At 42.3% G+C, this 17172-nt stretch overlaps 1 protein-coding gene across 1 annotated transcript; it reads right to left on the reverse strand.

The window, feature by feature from the left end:
• Positions 1-942: 942 nt before the first annotated feature.
• On the reverse strand, positions 943-14657 carry SNTN (sentan, cilia apical structure protein). Its single transcript, XM_036432412.2, has 4 exons — positions 14522-14657; positions 11738-11772; positions 5673-5812; positions 943-1114 (listed from the first exon to the last, which is right to left on the reverse strand). The coding sequence occupies exons 1-4, from the start codon at positions 14629-14631 to the stop codon at positions 956-958; spliced, it is 444 nt and encodes a 147-aa protein (XP_036288305.1). The 5' UTR covers positions 14632-14657; the 3' UTR covers positions 943-955.
• Between the last annotated feature and the right edge of the window lie 2515 nt (positions 14658-17172).

The following is a 17172-nucleotide window of genomic DNA, read 5'->3' on the forward strand; positions in this document are numbered from 1 at the left end:
GAAAATCAGTTTCAAATGTTCAGGCATTGACTTCTGTGTGACTTCTAAATTTATATATAGATATGATTTAAACTTAATAGGGGCTGTGGGTCCTTAAGACATGATCACTTTTAAATCATAATCTTAAGAGGTTGTTGTCAAACCATGGTCACAGATGACAATGATGTTGTTGTTTTTAGTTTTAAATCATGTTTGCTTAAGAATAATTTACATACAATAAGATTCACCATTTTTAGAGGACAGTTCTAAGAGTTTGACAAGTTATGCAGTCATGAAACCACACTACAATCAAGATGCAGACCATTTCCACCCCCCTCCCCTAAAAATTCTCTCATGCTCATTTGTAGACAACTCCACTTACCACCACAGCCCTAGCCACTGATTTATTTACCCCCCTATAATTTTGTTTTTTGCAAAATGTTAGTAAAGCTTCTTTGACCTTTGAACAAGGTCAGGTGATAACAGCACTTCTAGCATCCTCTAGCCCTTATCATAATTATAATTATGCTCTATATGCAATTGATTAATACATTGTTCAGTGTCCCTTTCCTCAGCGAGACTGCTCCAATCATGTGTGAGGGCAGGGATGCTGTGGCTGGTTCATTTCTGCATCCCCAGGGGTAGATGCTCAGCAAATTTCACTTAGTGAATGAATAATGAGTGACTTCCTGACTCTAAGGAAAGTGCTCTGTCACCAATGATTCGGCAGGAGCCATGTGGTCTTCAGTGGTAAAGCATCTTGTAAAGCACCCAAAGACCATATTATTCAGGCATTCCTGAGAGCGTGCATGGAGTTTGGAGTTATATCAGGTCTGAATATTAGCAACCAGAGCCACCCAGGCTATCCCAGATGCATGCCAAGATATCAACTAATTGAAAATAAATAGAAAACACTCTTTAATCAGTTAGCACTATCTTTTGTCATTACTTTGTCTCACTACATAGTGAAAGCTGTTTATTTAGTCATTTTTACATTCCATATTGTTTGTAGCAAGTCTGACATTACAGTGATGCTTAACAGTAGGATCATGAAGTCCTCAAAATCAAGCTTATTTTCTGCATGCTCGTCAAGTTCAGAAAGGAGGTCTTTGTATTTTGGTTTGGTTTCTTGTCCCTGAAAGAATAAAGGAGAAGCACAAAACTAATTTATTATGTCACCCGGGTTTTACAGAGAAAAAGCAATAATAAACTTCTTACTAACTATAATAACATGTCAAGTTGTTACCAGTGCTACGAGTTGAGCACTGTGGTAAATCTTGGCATGGCTGTCTCACTGATTCCTCACAGAGACTCTGTTGAATACATACAATCATTAGCCCCACTTCACAGGTGCAGTATCAGAGAGTTGGTGAGATTTAAGTAATTTGCCCCCAGCCAGGCAGCTCCTGGTTTGGCATCAGATTCATAGCTTGGTTACCTATCCCTCCCATAACTGCTAAGCCATTTTGCCTGTATCAACACAGATAGTGTTGTGTCTTCAGATTTCCAAAACATAAGCTTTTTGTTATGGGAGCTATACAACATGGGCTCCATGGGACAGTTAGATTTTCCAGAAATACGGAATAAAATATGCTAAGAGAAAATACGTGCTTTGGACGACTGTTCAGCGTTTAGTTTGATCACAGCTAATATCCAAGTTCACAGTCCTCATAAACCGATTGAAGGAAACATGAGAGTAGTACGTACACGGAGGGGCCTTTCAGATTCCAACCGCAGCTTGTGAAATAGCTTCCACAAAAGCCTTGAGGTCATTTGATTCATGGGTGTACTGAGCTCTGTTTGCATTTAGCTCAGCCCCAACTGCTCACACATGTGCCAGCTGTAAGGAGCCATCAGAGCAGGGACTAAGGCAGGTAGGAATGACCATGTTCCCTATAGGCTTAGATCGTTACTGTTTCTCTGGGCTCATTCACACCTTCAAGCAAGACGAGGGTGCTCTACCAGCCCCTCCGGGAGAGCTGAATGCTGTGTTGAGAGGGTCAGATTCCGGGACAGAGATGGGAGCCCTTCACTAGGGGGCAGCACTACCTAAAGGGCAGAGAGGCAGCAGGTCTCCGGAGCGGTGTGTTAGAAGGTGAAGCTGCCCGGACTGGTTTGGCTCAATGGATAGAGCATCTGCTTGGGGACTGATGGGTCCCAGGTTCGATTCCGGTCAGGGGCATGTACCTTGTGCAGGAGGCAGCTGATCGATGACTCTCTCTCATCGATGTTTCTAACTCTCTATCTCTCTCCCTTCCTCTCTGTATAAAATCAATAAAATATATATTTAAAAAAAAAAAAGGTGAAGCTGACCAAGGTCCAGCCGCTTGGGCCTGACCCGCCCCATTTGCTTTGTAACTTCTTTGCAGAGCCTTTATATGTTCAGTTTTCTCACACCTGACTGGCTATAGAATAAGGTCCCCCAGGAGGCTTATGGGAAAGCAGATGTGCCCCTGGGGACCCAGGCTCAGCCACAGGGTCCAGTCCAGTCCAGTTGAGCAGAGAACCCCACGCAGGGACTTAGGAGCAGTAGCAGGAAGGGCCCTTTGCCTCGGCTCAGGTGTGGGCACCGGCTTAGGGAGTCTTTCGGAGGGGCGGTTGGTCCAAGGCAGCTTTCTGATGTTACCCAGGCGCTTGCTCCATGAAGTTCAGCCAGCTCCAATGGTACTGGGGCTGCCTCGGAGCCCGCTGTCCCCCAGCACCCCTGAAATACGGCCCTGCTTTCTGGGACTGCCACCCGAGCAGAGGGCAGGACTGTGGGAGGCTGAGAGTTTGCTAATGGGGACCCAGGAACTGGCGGCTTTCCTGGGGTCAGCCTACACTGAGGGGCAGGAGGCTAAGGTGACCTCCTGACGGTGCTGGTTTTGGTTTGGCCTCTGGTGCCCTCAGAAGAGACCCATCCCCAACGTCCCCTTTGTCATCCCTGAGGACAGACAGGCAGCCAGGTAGGGGCCTTTTCACTCTGGATTTGTCACTTCTCTTGGCCTCCGAGTCAGTCAAAGGTTATAGGATTTCCTCACTCACCTTCTCTTTGAAGACTCCCTAGAATGTTTTGTCTTTTGTCAAATTCTAGCTGAAAAAATAGCTTTTCTTTAAAAATTTATTTCAAATATAGTAACTGTTTAATATTGGACATTTGAAAATATATTTTTCAAAAAGAGAATCTATAATAATAAAAGGGTAATATGCTAATTAGACTGGACATCTTTCAGAACATCTGAAGGACCTTCTGGATGAATGGGAGTGGGGGGAAGAGGGAGTGCATGTTAGGGAAGCCTGGGTCCCTGGTGCCAGAGGGAAGCTGGTGCCAGCAGCTGGGGGAAGGAAGGCCTACTCTTGTATGAATTTCATGCACCGGGCCTCTAGTGTAAAAATAAATCTTTATCCCTTCACCCCAAATAGCTAGCTATTAACATTTCCTTCCAGTCATTTTTCTGTGCATCACCTTAAAGCCTTTCTCTGTCTCCGTTTCTCACACATACACATATACACACTCATGTGCACTCTTTCATAACTTCACTGAAGAATAATTGTGAAGTTATAATCATATATATATTTGAAGTGTCCAGTGTGATGATTTGACATCCACATAGCTCATGGGCGTGATGACCCAGATCGAGATGATTAACATACTATCACCTCACATAGTTAAATCATTTGTGTGTGGGGAGATCGCTGAAGATCTGCTCTCAGCAGCTTTCAAGTGCACAGTCCTGTGTTATCAGCTACAGTCATCATGCTGCACATTACATCCTCAGAACTTATTCTTCTTATAACTAAAGAGTTATACCCTTTGGCCTTACCACCCCACTCCTCCCCCACAAACCCTGGCAACTACTATTCTATCCTCTGTTTCTACCAAATTGGCCTTTTAAAAAAATCATGTAGATGGAATCTATTTTTAAAAAGCCAATTTCATCAAGTGCTGTTGAACTAATCATAGATTCACAGGAAGTTGAACCTTTGACCCAGCTCCCCCAGCAAATGATAGGTTATATAGCTCTAGTGTGTCCAACCCACATATGTTTATATTTTAAGAGGATTATAATTCTTATCTTTTAAATTTCTTACACTTATCTTTTAAACCACTTATAATTCTTACTAATTTTCCCCAGGCTAATATTCCTCAAAGTCTGAATGCACACTGCTGGTAATGCAATTTTAGTTGATGCAAGAATAAATATTAAATAAGAATGAATAAACTACTTATTTTTTTTACTACCTTTAATTTATCCACTGAATTTACACTTAGAATAGTGATAAAATGTTTTTATGAAATGAACTTATTGCCAAAACTGGTTTGGCTCAGTGGATAGAGTGTCAGCCTGTGGACTGAAGGGTCCCAGGTTTGATTCTGGTCAAAGGCATGTACCTTGGCTGTGGGCACATCCCCAGTAGGGGGGTGTGCAAGAGGCAGCTGATCGATGATTCTCTCTCATCAATGTTTCTAACTCTTTATCCTTCTTTCGTTCTCTCTCTAAAAAATAAATAAAATATATTTAAAATAAATAAATAAAATGAACTTATTTAAGTTGAGTGCTTAACTTGAAAAATGTTCTAAGTACATTATGATACAGGCTGCAGGCAATTGTGGGGAAAATATTGAAGATGGTATTCAACTGACTGACTTGGAGAAACATGCCTCTAGCTGACATAGGTCACTCTCCTTTGGGTCAGTGACCCTTTGTACACTGCCAGTTCTCACTTTCATATTTTGAACACAGATCTCTATTCTGACTGAGTGTTGTCTCTGTTTCTTGGACATGTTAAAACTGACACCTTCTAATGGAATTCATCCTCCCATCCTCACCCCACATCACATCTGTTGAGCCTTCTGTCTTTCTCTTCTCTGGGAATGGGACCAGCACCCATCCCCCCCCCCCCAAAGTCAGAACTGGGGTGTCATAATTTGCTCCTCCTGTCCCTTAACCCTCACAGCCAATCAATGAGCAAATCCTGTTCATTTCACCTTCCAAATGTCTCCCATATTTACCACCCTAGTCCAAACCATCACATTATCTTCCCCATGAAGTGCTCCCCACAGTCTCACCATTCTATTTTGTCCCACCCCCACCCCTACCCTAATCTGATCTGCAGCTGGTGACATTTCTTCTTCCTAGATTTAGAAACCATGCCTGGCTTCCTTCTGCCCTCAGGCTATGCCTCTGTGAGATTTGGCTTCTCTTCTCCTTCCCAGCCTCCTTGCACACTGCTTCCTACTTCCCCTTTTCCCATCAGCTACATACTGGCCCTCACAGGGCTCTGACAAGCTTCAGGGCCATTGCATCTGCTATTCCCTCTGCTTGGAACACTGTCATCCTCACCCCAGTGCCCTGGGCTTGCTATTTCTTTCTCATTCTTTAGTTCTCAGTGATGCCTTACTTTTCCAAGAACCCTTTTTTGACCATATTCCAAGATGGCCCCTATGTTTTATTCTTTCACTGCACGTTCTACTATTTCACCATCCTTTGAATACTTCTAGTTACTTTTCAGCATATCTCTCTACTCTGTGGATTGCTAGCTTTTCACTGCATTAATCCCAGTGCTCAGGTCCTGACATATAGCACTACTAGGTGTTCAGTACATGTTTGGTGAATGAAGAACATGATGGGGTCCCTGAGCTAGAGTTGTGGGCTCTTTGGACCAGCCATTGTGGTGTTGCTCCTGTTTTTCAAGCCTATGAATTCTCTTACCTCTGTGAAATTCCTAAATTGGGTTTGTAGCAGATTTTTGGCAGTAGCTTTTTCAAGTTTACAGTCAGTGTCAGAAGAATTTCTGAAAATCAGAGCAGCAGTGGCGATGGCTTTTTCCAGATCTGAGCCCTTCCCCAGAGCTGTGGGAGGAGAAATGCACAATGACATAACCCAGGTTAGAAATACTCTTTTTTCAGATGTGGGATTATGTCCTCCAGGAGAACTGTGGGGGATGGGGTTAGAGAGTGTATGTCAACCTGATTCTGTTCTTGGGCTATTTTTCTTCTACTGGGAATCAGACCTGGACCTTTAAACACTGGAGAACAAAAGTTCTTTCAGGAGCAATGGAGTTGGTAGAATCAGGATGAGATTTACCACCTTCTTGCTATTTGACTTTGGAAAAAACCTTACCTCTCTAAGCTTGGGCTTCCTGAACTGTAAAATATTTATGGAGCACCTACTATGTGCTAGGTACTGTTACAATCTTTGTGTCCATGCACATCTGCCAGGCATTCTAAGCAATGAGCTGATATCTCTCCCTGTGATATGAGGAAATGTGTGTCCTCTCCACTCACCCAGGCTGTTTCCCCCACCATTTAGCCCGAAGCTGGAATCATTTGGGCTGCCTGGTCTTGTAAATGGATGGCCCCCTTTGCTTCTCACTTGGGAGTAACTCACTTATTTACTCCAAACTAAAGCAAATCAAGGACGTGTGTGTGTGTGTGTGTGTGTGTGTGTGTGTGTGTGTGTGTGCAGCAATCTGGTTTGGACAGAAGGTTGGAGTTGCCATTTATTGTGCATCTATTTATATACTTTAATAACTTAATAGATTTAATTATCATAACAACCATAGGAATTATTACACCATTTAATGTGATAGTTCTTGATAAGTATGTACCATAATTTGTTAGCCATCCAACTTTTAGGGACATTTGGGGGGTTTGGGTATTCGAAATAAAGCTTGTATGAACATTTTGTACAAATTACTGTACAAAATATGATTTTCTTTGCTTTGCATTAAATGTCTAAGAGTATAATTGCTGGGTTATATGATAAACCTATTTTTTTTAAAAAAGAAGTTATAATGTGTTTTCTACAGTGGATGTACCATCTTACAGCCCCATCAGCCGTGTGTAAGAGCTAGTTTTCTCTAGGAGCACCAGCCTTTGTATTGTCACTACTTATTTTAGTCCCTCTGATAGGTGTGTGCTGACATCTCACTGTGGTTTTCATTTGTATTTCCTAGTGGCTAATGATGCTGAACAGCGTTTCACGTCCTTATTTGCATGAAAATGTGCCTTCCTTGGTGAAATGTCTGTTCAGGTCTGTTCATGTTAGCATTGAGTTTAAAATAATTTTTGAGGTTTGAGGATTCTGTATCAAATAAAGATTCATGTCCTTGGTAGGGTATGTGATATGCAAATATAGTCTCCCAGTTCTTAAACTGCCATTTTGTCTTCTCAATGGGTTTTTCTGTGGAAGAAATATTTTAAACTTTGGTAAAGTCAAACCCTCAGTTTAGCCTCTTGTGAAAGATTTGTCCTGTGCATAATTAAAAGTTTTATAACTTCATGTTCTACATTTTACTCCATGATCCATTGGAGTTAATTGCTGTTTAAGGTGTGACGTCAGGGTGAGGCTCATTGTGGTACCTGTGAGGACCGATTACTCCAGCACTAGCTGTTGAAAACTCTACCCTTCCTTTATAATCGTTTGGCCTCTTTGTTAAAAACCAGGTAAGCATATTTGTGTCAGTCAATTTCTGAGTCTCCTCTTCTGTTCCATTGATCTATGTGTCGAACCCTTTGTCACAGTGTTCTGGTTTCTGTAAGTCTTAATATTATAAAGTGTGATTCCTGACACTATTCTTTTTCAAAATCACTTTGCTATTCTAGGGCCTTTCCCTTTTTACATAAAAGTTTAGGAAAAGCTTGACTATTTTTGAAAAGCCTTCAATTGCACTGAGCCTAGGAAGCAGTTTGGGGAGAATTGATGTATTTACTGCGGAGACTCTTCCAGTCCATGAACACAGTGTGTCTCTCCAGCATTGCACCTTTTATTTATTTATTTATTTATTTATTTATTTATTTTATTATTATTTTTTAAAATATATTTTATTGACTTTTTACAAAGAGGAAGGGAGAGAGATAGAGAGCTAGAAACGTTGATGAGAGAGAAACATCGACCAGCTGCCTCTTGCACACCCGCTACTGGGGATGTGCCCGCAACCAATGTACATGCCCTTGACTGGAATCGAACCTGGGACCTTTCAGTCTGCAGACCGATGCTCTACCACTGAGCCAAACCAGCTTCGGCGCATTGCACCTTTTAATCCAGGAAGAAAGATGATCCTTCTGAGGACACACTGCTAGGAAGTGGCAAAGCTTGAATTTGGATCCATGTTGAAAACATAACACTCACAAAGACAGGGATTTTATGTTTTTATATTTTTTATTTTTTGCCCGTGTCGTGTTCTATGGAATCATCAGCATTTAGAACAATGCCTAGCACATAGTAGGTGCTTCACAAATGAATGTCTACAAAAGCTGTGTCCTTAACTTCTTATTCCTTGATTTTATCTCTAGTTTCTGATCCTTAGTCTCACTGTGGCCTACGGCTTGTGACTTATATTTTCTGCTATTGCCTGCTTGTCCAATGGATGGTCTTCCATCTGGCCTCCCTTGCTTTTGAATTTTGTTTTTAGCTCTTTCTTATGCATCATTTCAACTCTGCCACATCTGGAAACCTGCATTTAAAATTGGGAGCCTTCTTAATTGCCAAGATTTCCTGCTCATCAAAATACGGGGACACCTGGCCAGTGTGGCTCAACTGTTGAATGTTAACCCATGAAACTAGAAATTGCTGATTCTATTCCTGGTCAGATCCCAGTAGGGGCCATGCAGAAGGCAGCCAATCCATGATGTTTCTCTCATCATTAATGTTTCTATCTTTCTCTGTCCCTCTCCCTTCCTCCATCTGAAGCCAATAAAAACTTATTTTAAAAAACACAGGGAGATGGGCATATGTCTTCTAGCTCGTGTCTGCCTTTCCTGGAGTGTGTGTACTTGAATTGGTTGGGTGCTGTATAGTGGTAACTTTGAATTTAAGTGGCTAAAGTTAAGGTGTTTACTGTCTTTAAGAAGCAAATTGCTTAGAGGAACCACCTTAATTCCTTAGGTGGTAAATATTTCTTCTGCAATTTTGACCAATTGATTTCTTAATTAATGACCAATTAATTAATTAGGGAGGGCTTCATAGAAGCTGCTTTCCTGGTCTGAGACTTCTCACAAGAGACCTAGCCTCTTGTCCTCCTTCCGTGCCCGCTAGCGAGGGAGGGGTGAATTTCCAAGCTGTGAGCCTTGACAGACCTGTCCTTTCTTCCTGTGTGTCAAGGGCCTTTCACACAGAATCTTATTTAATGCTGAGTAGACCTAGGGAGGGAGGCGCTACTTGTGTCTCAGTGTTACATCTGGAGACTGACACATGCAGAGTTCAGAATTTTAAGACCACATCGCTCAGCAGTGACCGAGAAATGATCTGAAAGTCTGTCTGACTTCAAAACCCACAGAGAGATCTGCCACGTTGGACTAACCCGTGAGGCATCCCCATGGAGGCTGTGGAGTCGGCATTTCCAATCCTCTGTTGAAGCTCAGGTCTAGATGGGGACTCCACTGGAATAGCTAGCTTCCTCTCCCTTCTCCCCCTTTCTTTTAAACAGAGTATGAATTTCCCCTGACTATAAAATAGCACATGCTCATGGTAAAAACCGAGCTGGAAAAGATTCAAAAGGGAAGTTTAGGAGCAGCGCTAGTTATCCTTCCAACACTGTGCGCCTTTGTGAGGCACTTGGTTTCCTGCTTTTATGGTTGGCTCTTCACTTAATAACCCAGCACATCGCCTCCAACTCCCGCCCTGCCTGCTTCAGGATTGCAAGCAGATATATGCAAAAGCACATAGTCAAGGGCTAAGTTATTAAAACTGCAAAGGACTGATGCTTCTCTTTGGGCAATGTTCACTGCTCCCTTGCCTCTGGAATGGGGGTGTGGAGAGAGCATTAAACAGGCCGTCTCATGTCCACCTCTCCTGCTCTTTCCTACCTCATTGTTGACGCTTTCATAGTACTGAACTGTGCGTAGTTCATTAAGTGCTCTATTCTCCCAACAAGAATTTACTGGAAAGTGCTAACTGCCAGGCCCCATTCTAGCTGTGGAGACAGAGCAGAGAGCAATGTGGAGAGAAGAATCCTTGGTTTCCTGGAGCGTAAATTCTGTGGATGGTAGTCGTAAATGAATGTGGAGCTCATTCTCCCTGCCAGCCACTCTTCCAGGGGTGCACGAGTCAACACATTCAGTTCCTATATCAACCCCAGAGGTAGGCTTCAGTATCATCTCCACACTACAGAGAACACTGAGGCACAGAGAGGGTAGCTTGCTCAAGGTCACACAGCCAGTCTTGTCTCTCACCATGATGCATATTGCCTCTGGATGTTGTGTTTCAGACAGTGTATTCTATAGGACTCTTCTCCCAACTCTGAATGTCCCTACTCTGTGTTTCTTATTTCCCTAAACATAAACTTATCACAATCTCACACCAAAACACTCTCTCAGCTGACTTGAGCTTCAAAACAATTCTCTACCTCTTACTCTGCCCTGGACCACGAAACTGAACATTAAACATTTGCTCTAATAACTTCCTGACACTTCAGTGTAACTTTCAGTACAACAAGCTGTCAGAGTAACCTCATTTAGAGCTTTTCATAATATTTGTTATTTTTGGAAATGAAGATCTACAAAAGAGTACAGGTTAATATAGTAGTACAATACATATATAACAAAATTAAACACTAGGTATCTCCCATTTTCTTGCTAGATTTTTTTCTTCAATATTATAGCACTTCTTAACCTTTTCCACTAAAAAATGACTTTGGATACTCCAGACAAATATAGCCTCATCCTCCACTACCACCCTCCAAGAGATCAAGGGCATCAGCTCAAGTATCTAGAAAAAAAATTTGAGTTCATACTGGCTTCTATTCCAAGATCTACGCATTCTTATATCAATGAATAACATTTAAAATTACTTACAGTTGAATAAAACATATTCTGGGAAAAGAAGTTATGGTGATCCTGTGTTTTCTTAAGGGAATAAATGTAGCTCAAATGTAAAGACTAATACTAGGAATGGTTAGTGTGTGCATGTGTGTGCATGTGTGTTTGCGTGCATGTGTGCGCGTGTGTGTATGTGAGGCAGAGAAGGTGACAGAGTTTTAATCCCCTCCTCAACCTTTCAAAGGGAGGAAGTATTAGGAATGTCATGGATATATATCATAGTCATGATGTTGTCATAGAAATTATAAAAAATACCTGAAATTATGTAAATTGTAAAACAGAAATCATAAGGTCTGGTGTTGGGATAGTGTAAATATCTTTTCAAGATGATTTATCTAAATTGAAAAAGTCTCCTTTGGCGACATTGGCCAGCCATTTCGGAGGAAAAACAACTGCAATGCAGTAAAATCCAGCTGTGCCTCTTTCTCTGTGAATGTTTTAAGTCACACATTTTGGAATAAGATAATGATCCAAGTATATGAGTTTTTAAAAATTATTTTGTTATTTCCATGGCAATAGTGTTAGATCTAGATATTTTACTTATAGAAATGGAATTCTCAGGGCAAATATTCATACTTCGGGGGAGTTGGCCACACTGTTTTCACTCAATCAGAGGCAGTTGTGGGTTGACTGCATCCTGAGTTCCACCAAACATTCATGAATTAGATGTTAATGGTATTGCTCCCGATTTACCGAAGATGCCAACAATGGAGAGACAACAGGACCCCGGGTGGGAATCACAATTACTAGGGATTGGCTTTGCCTTCGGTGGGCTAAGTTTGGGTAATTCCTATGCCAGGATCTCAGTTCCCAAACCTTTAAAAAGAACATCATTAATGTTTGATGATTTACCCACAATTACATCTTGGACATTCTCTTCTGTCCTGTTATTTTTAACTCTTGGTTAACTGTCATAGTAGAAAAGAAGCACGAATATCTCAGTTGCCCACACCTTACCTTTTATTGAAGCCAGTTGTTTGGATATTGAAATTCTGCCAACAAAATGAAAGAAATATAATGATTCCAAGAGTTTGGGTATTGAAATAAACATCTACAGTAGAGCAATACAATGGCTTAAAGATGAACTATGTTTCATAAATATTCACTGAATATTCTGGTGGAGTAGTCATCTGTCTTTTATTTTTTTTATTTCCCCCCATTTTTTATTGATGTAGGGGTGTCGAACTCAATCAGAGAAGGGGCCAAAATCTAAAATCCAGCCTAAATCGCGGGGCCGAATGGTTTACTGAACAGTCATAAACTGTCATTGTGATGGAAACGCAGCGGAGTGCAGTGATGACAGCGCGGTGCGGGCCACATTGCAAGGCCTGGCAGGACGGATTTGGCCCAAGGGCCTTGTGTTTGACACATGTGGATTATGGTATCACATAATTGTCCTCATCCCCCCAATCCCATCCCAAACCCCTACCTACATATGCCCTCACACACACACACACACACACACACACACACACACACACATACCCGTTGTCCATGGCCACTGGCCAGGCCCATATGCATGCACACAAGTCTTTTGGTTGATCTATTCCCCTTTACCCCCACCCTCCCCTACTTTCCCTCTGAGGTTTGAAAGTCTGTTCGGTGCTTCTCTTTCTCTGAGTCTGTTTTTGTTCATCAGTCTATGTTGTTCATCATTTCCTCTAGATGTGTGAGATCTTGTGATCTAAGAAATACCCTGTAGGAACCTAAACTGAGAAAAGCCATAATGGTTATGCTGAGAGGCAAATGAATCAGTCTGTAGTCAGTTCCTTTCTGGACTGACAGTTCTTTTGAGTCCCAATGTCAATGTCAAATAGTTCCTTATGTATATATGTCAGCCATGCTACTTCAGATCTGGCTGGTGTCCAAACGGTGGTGATGCAGGTCTCTGGTTTGGTCCTGGGCATCCTTCAGCAACACGCAGCTGCTGTCTGCTGGTTTAGCGAGGTGTCATCAGCATCTTCCATCTGTCTTTTAAAATTATTTCTTCCTTGATGCATTTAGGTAAAGAAGTGCTTGACAATGGCTGGCTCACATATCCTAGTCTTTTGTGTATTTTTGTGACCATGTGACTAAATTATCGCCATTGGAAAAGGAGTAGAAGAAAAGTGATCACCTTCCACGTAAGCTCTTCCATGCTCTTTCCCATTCCCAAGTTTAAATGAAAATCTCTCCCACCCAAATTTAAATGAAAAATGTTAAAAATTGATCAGGAGGTACAGGGAGGAGAAAAAGAAAAGTAAAGAGAAGTCAGGAGATCTAACATAGAAATGATCAGGGATACTTTGGAATCTACATGTTAAAAACTCTTGCCACATCAGCCTGTGCCCCTTTTATGGTTGAAGGGAGTGAAATAGCCACTGACCAGAAAGCCCCACTCTGGACTGTTACATAAAAAAGAAAAAACAACCTCTTCCTCTGTAAAACGCTGAGGATTTAAAGTTTATTTGTTCTGACAGCTTAGCCTACCTCCCTAACATCTAGGTATTGTGCTGGGGAGTGGGGATGCACCAGGGAATGGCCGAGACAGGTTCCTGCACTCTTGAGGCTTAGAGTCTAGTGCAGAAGGCAGATGTTAAACGGGCAGCTCAATAAATAATAACAACAGAGCATGCCTTCAGGGCATGAAGTATTAAATACTAACCCAGGCTACAGGTCAGGGTAATGGCATTTTCTCTGAGTCCAGGGACTCAGTAGATGAGGAAGGAAGACGAGTGTTCCAAGCAGGGGAAACAGTGTGTGCTGGGTCCCTGATGTGGGAGTAGCATGGTCTGATTAAAGAGCCAAAGGAAGCAGAGTGACTAGAACCTGGAGAAGGAAGGAAATAGTAGTAGAAGGTGAGTCAAGGACCAGAGCCAGAGCATGCTGAGCCTTATCAAGGGCACTGAGAAGGAAGGGCATGCCATGATTGGATTCCCATTTTGGGAAGTTATTTCACCTGATACATGAAAAGGAGATTAGAGCAAGGCTAGATGGGAGGTGGGAAGATGGATCTTGTTCCCTTAAAAAGGCCATATCAATGTTTGCTTGATATTTCAGCCCCTCATGGATGGAGTGGTTTTGAGAGTGTCAATAAGAACCATAAAACTTGGTCATGTCTTTAACATATATCTTTTGTCATATTGTATCTTTAAAGGGAATGTTTAGATTCAAGATTTGGTTTTGGCATTAACTTGTCAATAGATCATCGCCCGTGGGATCCTCATCTTTCTTACTTGCAAAACTCTAGGATATCCTGGACCTTGGTTTATTTCCTGTTACCATGGTCTCCTCCCTTAGTTTCTGAGGCTCTTGAAAGCCAAGCTAGTGAGGTTATCTTGTATCTCCCACTCTGGGCTAAGTATTCAAAAAACAGTTTTTGAATTACAGTAGCAAATACCTTTATTAGTCATAATTTTACATATTTGAATGATATGAGACAATTTCCTCTGTCATGGAAATTGTTAAAAGAATATGTCATATAGTTAATAGCACTACCAATTCTGATTTACAGGTGTTTCTCGAGAGCAATCAAAGATATTTGAGTTAATAGTATCACCTTTTCGGTTTGTGAATTTGTTCTCATATCTTTCCAATTCAGTTTAAAATCTTTCTCTTTATTTTTCCAATTCAGAATGAAGCTGGATAGGGGTGAGTAACAAGCACCAATATCTTGGCTATGAAGTTGTTCACAGGAACCTTTTGGAAATACACCTGCACACTTAAATGAAACGCAGTAAAGGAGATCCAACAGCCACTGACCTTTTGGGCATCTTCTTAGGCGCTGAAGTGGATGTTGGGGCTGCAGAAGAGCCGGGCTCCGCTTCCAGGTGCAGGGCTTGGTCCTGGGTGCTGTGCGTGCAGCCACACATACTCTGGCCTCCTGTTGTGTGTTGGCCCTTCCCAAGCAACAGTCACTTGCTCACTGTTACTATTGTCATCTCCTCCATAACAACTATACAGACATGAACTGTTTACGCATTCAACAAATATTTGAGTGTCTACGGTGGACCAGGCATTTATAAAATACTGGGGAGCACAAGAGTGAAGCAAAATCAGGTACAGATCTTGATCTCAGAGAGCTTAGTGGGAAAAGACTGCTATTAATCAAGTAATCACGCAAACAGGGACACCTGTGAAAAATACCAGGCAAGAGAGGGGTGCCCAGAGGTTGCTGTCAGACCTGGAGGTCAGGGATACATTCCTGGTGAAAGCGCAAGGGATCCACACTGTGGGCAGACAGGGTAGTCTGTGCTAAGCCCAGTGGCAGGAAGGAGTGTGATGAACTGGGGGCTCTGGAAGGGCAATGTTGCTGGTCTTGCGGGGCGAAGGGCACAGAGGCTCTGGCTGAGGATGAAGAGGAGGATGGAGGCTAGACAATGCAGGAACTTGTGGGTCACCATAGGGGATTTTCACTGTATGACAAAAAAATAGGAAATCATTTGTGAATGTTAAGCAGGGAGACTAATAAAGTTAGATGGGCATTTTGGAAAAATTACTTTAGCTCCAATGTGCGTGTTGGTTTAGAGAGGGAGCCAGAGTGAATGTGGCAAGTAGGGAGTTACTTCACTGGTGTAAGCTTAGAGCTTTCTGTAAAAACTGTGTGTGTGTGTGTGGGGGGGGGTGTGTGTGTCAACTCAGTCAAATTATTCTAAGGGAAGGTGTGACCAGCGATTATTTAGATCAGAGGTGAGTTGATGGATGAAAGGAGCTACATATCAAGAGCAACTAAGCATAGTCATTGTTCAGCCTTCAGTTGGCTCCAGGGACATGCTCTCTTATTACTGCATCTGGGTCACTGTTGCATATGGCCATGTCACTCTCACACTCTCATTGCTTGCTTGGTTTTACTTTTTTTTTTTTTTTTCTCTCTCCCCTCTACCTCCTGACCAATTTCCTTAGCATTTTTCATTTAAATTTGGGAGGGAGAGTTTCGTTTGCCTCACTAATTTACTATTGCCCATACTGATCAGAGTTTTAATGCCAGCCTACCCCATAGATTGTCAGTTCGCCTATGCAATCATCTTCTTTGGATCAGGTGATGCTGTGAGCCAACCTTGTTGCTCAAATTCAAACATGGAGCAGTTTCCTTAGCAGAGGGCTATGTTGTCCCAGATCTGGACACACACTCCAGGATTCTGACATGGACAGGAAAACTGTGGACAGGTTAAAAATAATCTCCAAAGTAGAAAGATCTCAGTGTGCATTTTGACTCTGCCACTCCCTAGCTGTGTTACCTGGGATAAGATCGTTATAAATGCCAAGTCTACTTTCTCGAAATAATCCATTCTTTGTTGGGTTATTGTGAAGGTGGATGTTAATGTTGGTGAAGAACTCAACACAATGTCTGATACATGGGGAGCAATTAGTACATAATAGTCATAGAGAAGGAAATGCTAGAGATGACTGTCATCAGGCTCCTGGCAGGACACAGAATCTAATTAAATGGCACCAGAGCTATCCATGAAAGGTTTACCTAGTGGGCAGGAAACTCAACATGGATATTGAACCACCCAGAAGCTAACCACACTTTGTCCTGGAAGGGCAAAGAGAGGAAGTTGTATATTGAATCGAGTGAGAGCTGAATTCTTGGATCAGGGGCCACATAACAGAAGCTGTGGTTGAAGGGAGGCAGCCATGGCTGGAAAGCAGACAAAGCAGGGAGGGAGTGGGGGAGAAGTAGCCAAGATTCTGAGCTCCAACCTCTACCTCCCCAATACCTCAGCCAATCAGGAAACAAGAGGAAGGGAGCCTGGGTGGTGGAATGTAGGAATCAGCCTCCTAGGATATAGAGAAGGACAGAGAATGGAATGAGGGGTGAACAGGTGTCCAGAAACAGCAGGATGATGAAGATGATGAAGATGATAATGATGATGGTGGTGATGAAGGTGGTGATAATGGAAGCAAAATACTGGAAATCAGGTTTATTGATAACCTCTTCATCAAGATTAAATCAAAGCTGGGATTCTGAAAAAAGAGAGTAGTGTTCACAGACTGTTTTGTGATAATACATAATTTTTCCCATATCAAGATCTCACAATATCATGAAACATTTAGGTTAGTGTGCATGGTGTTAAGCCATCAGGAAGAAAAGCTACACATTAAAAACCCAAAAAATTCTTAGCCAATCTGGTCTTTTGGAAATAAGAAGGTGGCACTTGAGTGTACGGAGGTGGGCATCAGTTTGGGTGTAGATGGCAAGCAGGGACTTGACAAACAACTCCATGTGGACTTACGGACAAGCCCACAAGTCCACCTGCCCAGAGGGGCTCTTGTATGCAGGCTGATAGCCTGAGGCAGCCCAAGATATCACAGCATTAGTGGTGCTTGAGGTGTGGTCCACTGTTTGCGTGAGAAAAATGTAGTCTCAGAAATGTTTTTACCCAGTTTGCTCTCACATTTTGGTCACTGTC

Source organism: Pipistrellus kuhlii, unplaced genomic scaffold (assembly GCF_014108245.1).
Source record: "Pipistrellus kuhlii isolate mPipKuh1 unplaced genomic scaffold, mPipKuh1.p scaffold_m20_p_11, whole genome shotgun sequence".
Classification (NCBI taxonomy): Eukaryota; Metazoa; Chordata; class Mammalia; order Chiroptera; family Vespertilionidae; genus Pipistrellus; species Pipistrellus kuhlii.

Excerpts from the sequence above, each read along its gene's own strand:
- SNTN (XM_036432412.2), bottom strand. The coding sequence starts at position 14,631 with ATGTGTGGCTGCACGCACAGCACCCAGGACCAAGCCCTGCACCTGGAA. Across the intron at positions 11,773-14,521 it reads CCTAAGAAGATGCCCAAAAG|AATTTCAATATCCAAACAAC; the intron begins GTCAGTGGCTGT and ends TTTTGTTGGCAG. Across the intron at positions 1,115-5,672 it reads AATTTAGGAATTTCACAGAG|GGACAAGAAACCAAACCAAA; the intron begins GTAAGAGAATTC and ends TTATTCTTTCAG.